We start from the raw sequence: 13,856 nt of genomic DNA on the forward strand, positions 1-13,856 counted from the left end.
CCACACGATCGGTCGTATTTACCAATTCAGTGCTAAATTCGGATTATGGATCACCTCCATCAGGAACGCTTAGCGGAACATTTTCCTCTTAGGCACGAATACACCCTGTCAAAGTTTGACCAGACACCCTGTCAGACAACCCGTACATTTCCATCGCAGCGAAGCTCCTCGTAACCAAAGACCTAACCCAGCCTCGCCACGAGATACATCGTAAAATCCGCTTACACGAAATAATCGGTTAATTACTTTACAGCAGGTGCGCGTTACGCAACAACAACCCCGCGTGTCCGCGAGTTTTGAGCCTCCGCACAGCGGCGCGCACGCGTTAATGGCTTCGAATGTTATGGTACGTGATTGAATCGCGCGGCAGCAGCGTAACGCTACGCTCATGCTATAACGCAAATCCGCAGTCTACACGGATCTCCGGTAACGTAAGTTTACCGTAGGCCGTTCCAACTTTCACGTCCCAACTATCTCTCTCCGAGGGCAGGGAACGAGGAGGAAACACCGGGTGTCTTTATGGGGTTACCTCGTAGGGTTAGTGCCAACAAATGGGACGCGGGTATTGATCTTTTTCATTTCTACTTCGAATGTTCTTCGACCTCTCCAGCTTTGGTTTAGGATACGGTTGTATGGGACACGCTGCTTTTTAGAGACAGCTGCAAATATTTTTCTAGAATTTGCCAGCAGCCTCAGGTAAAGCTGTAAGTTGGCTATGTTGTGATTCAAGATTGGGGATCGAGAATGGTCACCGTGAAGATGCATTCTCGAAGATACAAAAAAAGAATTGAAACTTAACCAAATAATTTTAGTTTTTTTTTCACACGATGATGTATACGTCTTAATTACATCTTGAGAATATTTTATGTAGGGTGAGAATTGTTAGAATATTTTAACGAAAATTGTAAACTCAATGGAGAGTATAAATCTGGAAATTAAAATTAATTTAAGTAATCAATTATTTAATGTTTCTGATAACCAATGACAATATGACGACGGTTACCAGCACCATCAATTTGAAATATCAAAGTAAATGCTTTGCAAGATGTCTGTAAATAAACATTGGCCCACAGAGGGTTAAATGAAAGTGTGTCTTATCTTCTAAACGGTTTAACATGTATATTGTTGATATTTTATATAGTTTTGCATTTGTGCACGTTCTCACATTTCCCATATTTTCATTTACCATAATCGTGTGAACATTTACACCCTAACGAACATAAATAATACTTGTCGAAGTGCGGCAAGGGACTAACGGCCATTTAGGTCATTTGTGTACGGCAACTTCGCAGAATTACCGAACTTTCAATATCTCCATATTCCAGGCGTTTATCTTCTGTTTGATGGAAGATAAATAGATAAATTAAAATAGATAGCAAAATTTATTTCATACCGTTATCCAGGAAAATGATTAAATGTATATTATCGATATTACTCCACGTGAGTGCTCATATTAATCCCGTATATAAAACGCGTACAATTCAGCTGATCAGGCGAATAAAATTGCATGAAAATTGACCAAGTTTCGGGAAATGGCATTTTCTTATAATATGTAAATAAAGATTTTATATTCCCGTTATTGTTTAACTCGTCTGTGAAAAGTTTCCTAGAATGTTCCATATAAAATACATACGAACAGGAACACGTGTAAATTTTATGTTCACGTGAGCTTCTATAGCAGTGAACTTTAAGCGTGTAAATGAAAATAGCGAGACCAAGCTTAATAGCTTGAATTCGTTAATTTCGTGTTGACTACATATCAATTTCGTAATAATCTCTGGCATTAATTGCGGCCAGTGTCAAATTTGCAATGAAACAATCGAATTCTTCAGAACAATTTGCATTAATTTCCATTGATGTATCGACGGAATGATGCTCCTATCCACAACAGCAACGCGACGAAAGCCTGATTTAACGCCAATCGTATCGACTTACTGGATTGGTCAGCGCACAGCCCTGATTACAATTCAATTGGAAACTTGTGTTCGGTTTAGGGACGGGCGTGTCAATGAGAATAAACGCCAATGCTAAACGTCTGAGGTCAAAATTGTTCTATCGAAAGCATGACTCAATGTATCCCAAGTAATAGTTAACAGTACGCAAAATAGTACACGCGGTGAAAAATGGGGAATCGTTGATTTTAAATGATCGAAATTTCAGATTAAATGCACGAAATATAAAAGTAGAAATATTTAAACACTACTTACATACTGATTCTCGGCTTATAAGACTTTGAACGCGTTTTTCTCGAAACTACGTTTTCTAAAACAGCGTCCATGATGTATCGTTGTTCGGTATTTTGAGTTTTAAACTCTTAATTCTTTACATCGGTGGAAGACCGATTATTTCCCAAAGAACTCGCAATGATTCAGATAAGCTCAAAGCTATTGCTATCGTTTCTCGAGGGTACCCGATAAGAGATACCCATAACGTTGGACATCTTCCTCGGATGGAAAGAGACCGCGGAAATTTCGTTCGGCGTGCAGCTCGTATTTTCCCACGTCAAGCGTGGATGCTGGATCGTAACTTGTCTGCGAATTTCATTTTCGACGATCCCTCACCCGACACTAAAACTTCCTCGGCAAATGGCTCGCTATTCCGTCGCGAGTGTCGCAACGTTCGCATCGGCGACTAAACGAGCAAGGATCGAAGTTAATCGCCGAGAAAACGAAACAACAATGGCCAAAACAGGGTTCAGTCGTCGGCATTTAACGCGGCGCAGACGCGCACCATCTCGAGAACCAATTATGATAAGGGTGCGTCGCGTTGTCAGGCGTATTTATCGCGACAGAACTCCAACAGAGTCCGCGAGACTTAATTACCAGGTGAACTTGGTCTGAAAGCGTTCTAGAAGAAAAAAAGTGACTTCTATAAGTCACTTTAACATTGGGAACAATGGAGCCAAGGTTCGAGTCTCATCCATTCGACGAACCAAAACAGCACGAGATCCTCGTTCCCGTTCGTCTCGACCCACGTTCGAAACTTGCCAACGACCGTCCAGAAAAGACTGCCCCACGAAGTCTATCCCAGGGGAATCCAATCAGAGCTACGTACCGTCTAACTCAGAGCTTCCCAAACTTATTTGGCCTAGCTCCTTTTCGGATGAAAAATGACTCGGCGCCATCCTGGAAATCTAGCTTCTCCGAGTGAACAGGCAGATAGATAAGGTGACAAATTTGCGTTATTTAGGTATTTTTTAAGCGTAAAGATCTTCTTAGTGCATATGTCGCAATTTTTCTGTTTAAAAATATCTTAAATTAATTTGTTCCTTCTTTGTTATTCTTTCACCACTCTCTTATTTTTATTCAACGTCTACAAATTGCTCCTGAGGCTATTGCCACCACCTGAATCGTTCTAGCGCTCACCAGGAGGCGGTTTCGCCCATTTTGGGAAGCACTGGTTCAACCCACGTCGGCTTCCTCGGTACAAATCTCGAGCGGCTCTCCTCCATGGAACGGGACGTCGTGAGATTTACAGGTGTACCTCGGAAGAATTCGCCCTCTATTCAGGAGGGATTGTCAAAGCGTAATCAAGAAATTTTTATTACGCTGAAGTATCGATCGCGCGGAGATTGTGTTCAAGCGACCGCCCTGAGCCGCTGAAATGTTCACCACGTGCCTGGAATACCTGTCGCGTCGTCCTTTCGGCTTGGAAAGAGTGTCCTAGGCGTTGGAAGAACGCTGGTGAGATTCCACAGAGAGACGGACGTCGAACGCGCAACGTGACGCGGTGCAATTTCATTCAATTCCGCGATCGATTCAAACGGGAGGTCTCGAAGCGACTCGGCATCGTAGTGATCCATATTTCCAGATTGTATTCCAGAGTGTGACATTTTACCATCCCTGTCGACTCGCTGCGGCTCCTGATTTGCCGATCGATTCCGTGCGAAAGACCACCGCTGGTTGCGTGTCGAGTGCCTCGGGACATTAATTTTCCGTACGCAAACATCGAACAAACGTTTCTGCTCAACTAGGCACAACCGTAGAGATATTATAGATAGAGAAGGGGAATAAATAAAAAGAGAACAAAACTGCGGTACCCTAACTGTCTGTAACTACTACCGTATTTTTATATCATTTTTATGTTAATCATAATGGCCATCTTTTATACTTTTATTAATTGTATATACATTTTACATTTGCGTTAATAACAGCACAGAGATGGATAGGGTAATTTTCTCTTTTAACGGTGGAATATTTCCACTTACAGCCACGCGTATGTCTCCCCTAACTATAATATCTCTATGGACACATTTTTTTAGCTCATGTAGTCTATTCATCAATTCAATATTATTATATGTAACCCACCACTACATTTACTGTATCAACTGAATAATATCATTATAGTTTTTATTGAATGTGACTTATTCTAAATAACAAACATTTTTTGTAATCTTGGTCTTCAAACGAATTTGAAAATGATACACTTTGGAAAAATAAGTACTGGATCGCCTTGTGATCATCTAAAAAAATATCGAACTTTGAATTTCTGCAATTATTTCAATCGAATCCACAGCTTTTAAATTCTATCGAGCAAATTCCCCAATGATGCTTTTCCAATGGCACCATTTCCAAGCCGAACATGTCAAATAGTTTACTAACTTAGTTTCTCAACTTTGAGGCAATGCACGAAGGTAAAAGCATAGTGTCTCTCCACTTTTAATAATGAATCATTAAACTTTGAAGTCGCGCCTTTAGTTCTCCGTTTTTTTTTTAAAGGGGCTACCATCTTTTTTCGCGGAGTTATTCGTTATTTAAAGCGAACCCTGAAATTTTACTCTTTTTGTACGAAATAATTGTAGGATATGCGTGGAATCTGTAGAAATAGTGTAGAATAAATGTAGAATGCGTAAAAGAAGTTTAAAATGAATTAGAAACGTGTGTGGAATGTATAACGAAATTCTAGAGGAAGTGTGAAACGTGTGGGATATACATATTATAGAGCGGATGATACGTGTTTTCAATATCAGCTGTTGTATCCTCTATCTCGTGCAAATACCACACCTATACTAGAGCATTTCAACACATTGCACGGACATTCCACACTTACCCATAGCTTTTTCAGATTCCACACATATCCAGCACGCATTCCTCATGTATTCCAAATTTTGTTTACATTCCATACATACCGAACACACATTTTATACTTACTTAGTCTGAAGCAAAAGAAGTAAAATGTACATACAGTTTCTCTACGGATGACATAAAAGTGTATTAATTTTTATTTCTTTTGCAATAAATTATTTTATCGGATCTCACATCTTTGTTATTTTAATTTCCAAGAAGAGTCGTTGTTTTTCCTCCAGAGATCGATTAAGACACTTCACTTTAAAAAATGACGACATTCTTTATATTTTCTCTGCACCTTCTTTACTCGCAGAGTAACTAGCCATATAGTATCTTCCTTGGGACCATGTAACACCTTTAAGCAACACTTTCTCCTATTATTTGTAACATACTTTGTAGTTGAAAAATACGCAGGAATTGCGTAATTTTTAATAGTGTAACTTTGATATACATATTTGGTTTATATCTTCAGACATTGAGGAACATATTTATAACAAGAAATAAAAATTTAAAAAAAAACACTCTGTATATCTCAGTATACATACAATATTTTGATTTACTTCTTCGCGTCATTCGAATAGAAAGCTTCCATGAAATATGCATTGAACAAATTTAGGTTTACATAAATTTTTCTTTTATAATACCTGACACAGTTTGCTGGACTTACGATGTCCCTTCAGAGAGGACATTCGAGTGCAAAGGGTTACAAAAGCGAAGACGTTAGGGTCGATAAAGTTACTGGACCACCCTGTGTACGTTGCTGAGGTCGAGGTACTCACACTTTCGATCTGTGTGTGCCCACGTCTTAAGCTACCCATGTGAGGGTGTACATTTGACGCGTGAACGAAATTTCCGCAGCGTTTTTTACCACCGATGAAATATCCAACATTATAGCTACCCCTTATCATCCCTAGTTGGCGTCGGTCTCCCCGAGGAGCTTCGTGACTTACGGGCTGCTTCGTCTACTTTATCTTGATGGTCCAACGGTGATATACAGGTGTATGTTAAGTGCCACGATAATAATTTCTGGAGAACGCCCAGAATAATGCGACTAACCAGTTGTTTCGTACCTTCGCCAACTACTGACGACTATCTCGACTGCAGTCGCCTACAATTATCGTGTCCACGTGTAAACCGGTCTATTTCGGTCCAGCGATCCTAAGCACTATGTAAATCGAGATAACGCGTTCTTACTTAGAAAGTTACTTAACGCTATTGATACGAACGATGTCCAATTATCCTTCGAGTTATTATCGTCATGGTGTCCGTTGTAGCTTATCGCGTCCATATTACACTGGACTGAACACGAGGGATAAGAGATTACCCTATCTCGGAACATAGTGTTTCATTTTCACCCCCTAATCGCATCGTAGGTATATAAACTACACTGACAGAATGGTTGCTTCAATTGGGAACAACTTGTCGATAGGAACTACGTCCAATTGTCATTCATGTTATAATAACTACGGATGAGAATATGCATGAGACATTTTCTCTAATTGATCAAGCACTAAGTACAGTAGAACCTGGAAAGACGTTTCCTTATTACTTAACATTCATAGGAACGATATCGAATTCTTCGTCTAGATATAACTACCAGAGGATTACAAAATGTCTATTTCAATTAAATTTTACTCGACGTTATTGGTAGAGACGATACCCAGATAGTCTCCAAGTTACGATCATCATCGGGTCCATTGAAGCCTATCGCGACCCTATTACAGTTGATTGAACACGGCGGATAAGAGATTATTGTATCTCGGTCCAGTCACTTTCATTTTATCCTATTGATCGTATTCTAGCTACAGCGGGACCTGAAAAGATGATTCCTTAAGTTGGGGATTACATAACGGTTTCATAGACGATGTGTAATTGTTCATCATGAATGCAGATATAAACAATCTTCAGTCAGGGATTGTGAAGAGTAATCGCATGAAATATTAACAGAAAATACTGATAAATACGAAAATTGTAGTAAACTTTTTAGTTCACCTCCTCTTTCCGAAAACTTACGACAGTTATGACAATTAGACGCTGTCAATGAAAATTCTCTCACTTTACCACCGATCGGTTAAGTGTTAAGTTATAAGTTCGTGAACATTACGGGTAGCATTTACGTACAATAGTGAATGTTACCTAAGAATTGAGGCTTCGCAGATTCAATCTACATTTCTTAACTTATAAGTTTGTAAATATTACTGGTAACATGGATGTTCAACTATTCCTGAAACTGCAGACAGCACAGTGTCCACTGTCGTATATGGCGACCTATTACGATCGATTAACATTTGAGGGAAACAGCAGAGTGCATCGATGCAAACTATGTCACTAATGCTATCCTAGACATTATCCAAAACTCCAAAGTGCTTTCTCAAGTAAATTCTCGTAAACCTTGTTGGTAGCACCAACATTTTATTAATTCTTCTCGGATATTTAGTTGATGATACCAAATGTTTGCCAATTACTTCGGAAATGTACATATTTAATGCATTTTAATGTTTCAGATTATTATACCAATGTTTTTCGAGAAAGTAATATTTCCGAACATGAAAAGTTGAGAGAAAGTAATCGTACGATATTTTTCTATATTTTAATATCTATTGATTGGACCAGCTAAATAATAATTTCTGACAATAGTTAAATTAATTATTAACAATAATCGTTTGATCAATGACCGAGAATATGACTTTTCTGTAATATTTCATGTTTCGCGCGGTTGTTGTTCGTCCTACCCCTTCTCTACTTCCAGAGATAAAAACGAGCCACGAGCGCGCTACGAGCCGAACAAGTATACGAGGGGCGGCACGCATTCTTCAATGATCCTTCGGTCGGTATGGATCTCGCGATCGCGCGGCCGCGTCTCGTGTCCCATCTACTTTTTTCCTTGTATTCCTAATGGCTGCGAACTTGTAATAAGATCTTTAGATATAAAAAGTGTAAAGTTTAAAGTGTAAAGTGTAAAGTGTAGTGTGTGACTGGGCTGAAAAGTCGGTTGCCATCCTTTAGTGACCAAATAAATCAATAAAAGAATAAATTTAAAACAATAAATACGAAATAAACCAAGAATGGCACGCAATGCTTCCGGATTTTTAATTGATCATGAAGAGGAGACATAGGACTACATTCTTAGTTTTTTTCAAATTTTTTAACTTGTATCTACTACTAAATATTTATTCCAACGCGAAAGTTTGCCAACCATTCGATTGCAAATTACACGTATACGATGCGCCTGCTCGCATCGCTTATATGAAGAAAGAAAAGGAGACGAATAAAGTTCGTGCCGTTTTATTTTCCCGCTGTCCGATTCAAACGTCGCACACTGACATAGGCTTGTGTGCAAGTAGTGGGAATAGAAACATAGACGGCGCCACTGTTAACACGGGGATCCAGGCGCCATGAAACAGCAAATGACAATTGAATATGGTCCGGCGCATTAAGACAGAAAATGGACGCACAAATAGGCGCGAAAAAGACCTTTAAAATTGTATTTTCAGCACTTGAGTAAACGTCACGAATAAATTAGCTGATTTTGATTTATTCATTTGTTGCCCATTATTCAAATAAAATGTAGTTAATGCCTGTATCATATAATTAAAAATGTTGTTCGCCGTACATAATAAATTGCTGATTTTATTTTATTATTTTGTTGCCTATTATTCAAATAAAATGTAGTTAATGTCTGTAACATATAATTAAAAATGTTTTTCGCTATCTCTATACATAATACAAATACAATTTAGTTAGTGCCTGTAACATATAATTAAAAATGTCTCTTGCTATCTCTAATAGATTCCCAGAATAACAGTCTCACTTCACCTCAGATGTACTGTTCAATACATTTGTCCCCTTACCAAGAATTCCTTTATGAATAATACGTTATCGACCTACATTCCACGCCTAGGATTGATGTAGTTAACATCTATTTCTGTAATAACGGCTTATCGACCGAGTCGACGGAATTAGTTAGCGACTGCTCCGTTAGAGAGTATCGCGATGATCGAGGAAACGGAGTGGGGGCTGGATCGCACAGTTCGTAACGCACCTACCAGGTTGTATAGATCCATTCGGAATAGTGTAGTTTGTTTCGAAACGTTTCGGTGTTGTTTTCACTGTTATATATTCATGCGTTCCGTTTCGGTGAAAAGAAGAAGTTCACGTTGTTCCTGGGTGTTTCAAGGACAGAAAAACGCCTTTTTGTGTATACGAGAGGGACGTGAATTGGGAAGTAATCGTGCGTGTAGATCAGTCTGTCAAGTCAGGTATGTTATGTATCATACATAGAAACAATGCCACGGCATTCCAACGTTCGGTTTCGTGGAAAATAGGAATGGTAAACTGAGAAAAATACGATAAGAATGTACATTCGACCGGCTCGTATCCGAGGGAATAAACCGAATGACGATAACAGTATATTAATTGGGCTCTGAGAATGCTAAGTGACTCTTTTTTTCCCGCTATTTCGTGCTAACGTACTCGCGGAGCGGTAGAAGCTGTAGGTCACGATTATTTCTGTCGTATACTCGATGGAACCACGTGGAAGTGTAAATGTCCACGAAGAAAACTGACATTTACCATATTGCCGTGCGTGAAAGCAACGATGAGTCCCCGTCACGATTATTTCTACCCAAAAAACATTCTTCGACTTCGTAAATATATTTTTAAATCTTTCACCACGGTTTCACATTTCGTTTACAAGTTCCATCTCGCTGCGTGTTTCCCTATTGTTATTCGATTGTCTATCGTTAGCAGTAAGTTCTGAACGTTAATGCACCGATAACGTGCCACATACTCGAATCTACCCGCCCACATGCGTAAATACATAGCGATATGTTCGCGAGTACATGCATGGCACGTGATACGTACTCTCGCGTATTACCACTCATTGTTCGTGAGATAGAAAACCCTGTCATTCGCTATTTTCAGTCGAGATGACTTCACACCATAAGATTAAGTAATTCCCGTGGCACGTCGACTGTATGACATAATTTCCTCGAGCAGGTTCGATCCAGGACCAAATGCGAACATGATCTGCGTTTATCTGAGACGCAAACGCGTATACGCCTTTTGCGCCGGACGATAGCTCGTAATCGATCCGGCGTGCATTTTTCTCTTTTCATCCTTGGTTCACTTTCGATTGTGGTTTTTCATTCGTTCGACAAAGGACGATCGTTTGCATTAAGCGTTGAAATTAATTCTGTGTCTTCGTGTTCAGTAGCGTTGAAATAGTTCATGTTTGCATACAAATATTTGGAAATCATTCTGTTACGTTGGTTTATTATGCTTTTAAGCTCTTTCAACCTGATTGCCGTTACAAGAGTACTTGCCAATTTTTGAGTGTAGACATTAATTTCCTAGTTTCACATTGAATTATTTGTAACTCTAGTTTAAACAAAAACATATACCCGCTATTTTGTTTTATTATAACTTTCACGAAAAAATAAAAATTGTTTCGGCGATCCTTCTTACAACTATATGTAAGTTTACCCGCAGAAAGGCACGGAACTAATTTCTCCACCTAACATAATTGGAGTACCGTGTAAATTAAGATCATTGCATTTGTTTGCATTTTACTTGAACGTACAGTAAATTAAAATATACAAATGAAAAAGAATACTCGACTAATTCGAATATTGCGTGAACTGATGAAATATCGATTTCAGAGCGACCAGAGATGATGGACCAAGGATTCCCTGGACAACATACCACCACAACAACAGTGACAACAACAAGCACTACCACGCAACCAAATATTCGATTCGATACGTCGTATATAAGAACAGTGCCCGGTATGCTGAAAGTCGCTCAAGTGGTAAGTTCGTTCGCATGCGTTTTAATCGCTCAGATTCTAATCGTATCCTGTGATTTCTGAGTGAATTGCACGCGAGTAGTTACTAAAATTAACAGAAAATAAGTACGCCATGATAATTTTGCAATACGTCGATGCTATTTCAATTAAAGAAAGGAATTAATTAAATAAAGCTATAGAGTCAAAAATATACTAATTAAAATTTTTCTAGCCTGCAGATTATACATAAACATTTTATAAATGTGTTTTATTTCTCAAGAGTCATTGTTTCCATGACTTTCTTGATGACAATATGGTTTTTTAGGGGGGAGGGCTGGAAAGTTAAAACACCATGTATACGCCAGTCGGTGATATTAATGAAAGTAAACATTAGCATTTATTATCGCTCAGTTATCGCGTTCGTTAGATGGAATAGTCCGTCCGGAACAGAACACCTTAACGGTTTGAAGATACGAAAAAGTGTCGAAGCCAAAATTTAAGTATTAGGTGTAGATATTCATTCTAGGCCTTTCTAAAGAAAATTAACCGTTTATTTACAAAGAAAAATCGCGCAACTGTAAATTTTTCCTCAGTCACACATTCCAAGGTAGATTTTCCTTCGGAATAGTCAAATATTATTAATTAACATCAGTGTTTGTCAGAGTGGAACCTGCAGAAAAAGCATATTACAAAGAATAAATCAGAATAATTAAAGAGAAACAATACTTTCAAGTTATATTGCAAAAATTAGTATTTAATTCTAATTCTAGGTCTGCTAACAAAGTTTCTTTATTGTTTTGTTCCGTGGAAAGATCAAGTTTGAGAAACACTGGTACAGGAACGCTGGCTTATGTTGCGTGCCCTATCTGAACACAATACGACATGTGGAGGGGATCAAAGGGCCCTCACTTAGGGGGCCGCATGGACAATGCTGGCAGCTGGGGAGAGTCGAAAAAGAGTGTGAGGAAGGAGACATTTAGTTCAACGGAACGTTAACGCGACGAAAATTCAATTGTATACTATTGATTTGTTGGAAAACTTGAACATGTATGTTCAAAGCTATTTTAAAGATAGTGAGAACAATTTCCAGTATCATTTAGATACAAGAGTAATTCTATTACGAGAAGAAATTAAATAAAAGCCGTTGGAACAAAATGAAGTAGCCACTCTGGGGCACCTGAAACGCTATCCCCGCTACAAGCCATCTCCATCGCGCCATCTTTCATCTCTTCGCGCAGACACGCAGGCGTACGCCCTCTAAATCTCAAGCGAAGAGTGATAATGAGAGATAATTAGATGTTCTGTTTCTGATGCATCATCCCATATTCTAATGATATATTTATATACATAAGTCAAACAGTGTTGTGTCATTCACAGGCTGAAATCAACTCATACTTTCTTCTGTCAATATTTAAACATTTAAGTTTACCATTTTCCTGATCAATATTAATTACAGTTCAGTCCTTTTTATTATCACAGGCGTTCAATCTTTTGGGATTCATATGCATCACAGCATCGAGCCAAGGTAATACGAGTCGCGGAGGATGGTTCAATACGGTAGCCATGATTGGCTTCTGGTGCACGGGAATATTACTCGTCTTCTACCTGTTCCATATAGTCGAGAAATTCTCGAAAATTCCTTGGCTGAAAGTTGTAAGTAAAATAAAAGTATGATGATTTTCTGGATGCGGTATATCGTGTATATATTTTTAAAAATATAACGTCCCATGAAACTTGTCGAATGTAAGTTTAAAATATCGATCGCGAAGTAATGGGGACGTTCTGTGTTATAGCATGATATACGTACGAGTAACGTGACTGTTCTTATTATGGATTGATGTTTGGCGGATTAACGTTCCTTGTATCTTGAATGATGATTCATTAGGGGCATTCGATACGATATCTTTAGATTTATAAAATAATTTTGACTAACAGTAACATTCTTATTCATTGTTACAGGAGTTTATATATTGCGCAATTTGGACAGCTTTCTATTTGCTGGCCGCTGCGCTTGCAGCAGATTACGCTAAAGTCGTGGAAGCTTTCGGAGCCGCTGCGGTAAGTTACGTATAGTATTAATATTTAAAGAGAATAAGGATATCTATGCCCTTATATACATTTTCTTTCCTAGTTCTTTGGATTCTGCGCTATGGTAGCTTATGGCTACGACGCATGGCTGAAGTTTCAAGGGGTGAGGAGCGGTGCCTTAGCGCAAGGCCAATACTCCCCCAAACAAGTCTCCACGGTGACGAGTCCTGCGTATTAACAACGTAAATCCAAATAAAAAAATTGTCGCTTCTACGCATTCGATTTAATTAAATCTTACGCATGTATTCGTACGTTTCTGGAAACGCACTATATAAGAATTGGGCACAACAGATATGTCAATTTCGTAACACTTAAGTTTGCTATCTTGATTGAAGTACGTATGTATTCGCGTGTATGTAGATGCCTGTAATCTCACTCGTGCACGGTATTCGGTAACCTCATATCATTGTAAAAAGACTATAAAAAGACGATATATATATATATTACCATATACGCGTATTTTTGAATCAATATATGTATATATATACATACATATGTATATACACACATATACATTTATGTTAATTGATCGTATATATAGTTGTACATTATGAGTTTTTAATGTTTGTTAATATTGAATATTTTTGGACAGGTAGTATATACATATACATATATTTGTATACATGTACAAGAAATATATATTTAATCAGTATTGTGTTTATGCTACAAAACGTTGACACTTTATATTTGTACTCATTTTGTATTTAATTTTATACGATGGCAACTCGATTGCTTTGTGTCGGATCTTAATTATAGTGGCATCTAGGCGGACAATTGTCTCAAATTAAGAAGGCGGTTAAAACATGTAATACAATAAATGGGATTATTGTTTTTCGAATGTGTTCTTGCTACGTATAAATTGTCTGAATTATGTCGGCATTATGTGTTCTATAGTGTTAGAAGCTAGACGTAAGGAT

At 38.3% G+C, this 13,856-nt stretch overlaps 1 protein-coding gene across 1 annotated transcript; it reads left to right on the plus strand.

Moving 5' to 3' along the window:
• Positions 1-9,087: 9,087 nt before the first annotated feature.
• Positions 9,088-13,777, plus strand: LOC128873741 (CKLF-like MARVEL transmembrane domain-containing protein 4). The gene is made up of 5 exons (XM_054117534.1): positions 9,088-9,325; positions 10,727-10,875; positions 12,331-12,504; positions 12,811-12,909; positions 12,983-13,777. The coding sequence occupies exons 2-5, from the start codon at positions 10,738-10,740 to the stop codon at positions 13,115-13,117; spliced, it is 546 nt and encodes a 181-aa protein (XP_053973509.1). The 5' UTR covers positions 9,088-9,325; positions 10,727-10,737; the 3' UTR covers positions 13,118-13,777.
• Positions 13,778-13,856: the final 79 nt, after the last annotated feature.

The sequence above is a fragment of the Hylaeus volcanicus genome, chromosome 3 (assembly GCF_026283585.1).
Source record: "Hylaeus volcanicus isolate JK05 chromosome 3, UHH_iyHylVolc1.0_haploid, whole genome shotgun sequence".
Classification (NCBI taxonomy): domain Eukaryota; kingdom Metazoa; phylum Arthropoda; class Insecta; order Hymenoptera; family Colletidae; genus Hylaeus; species Hylaeus volcanicus.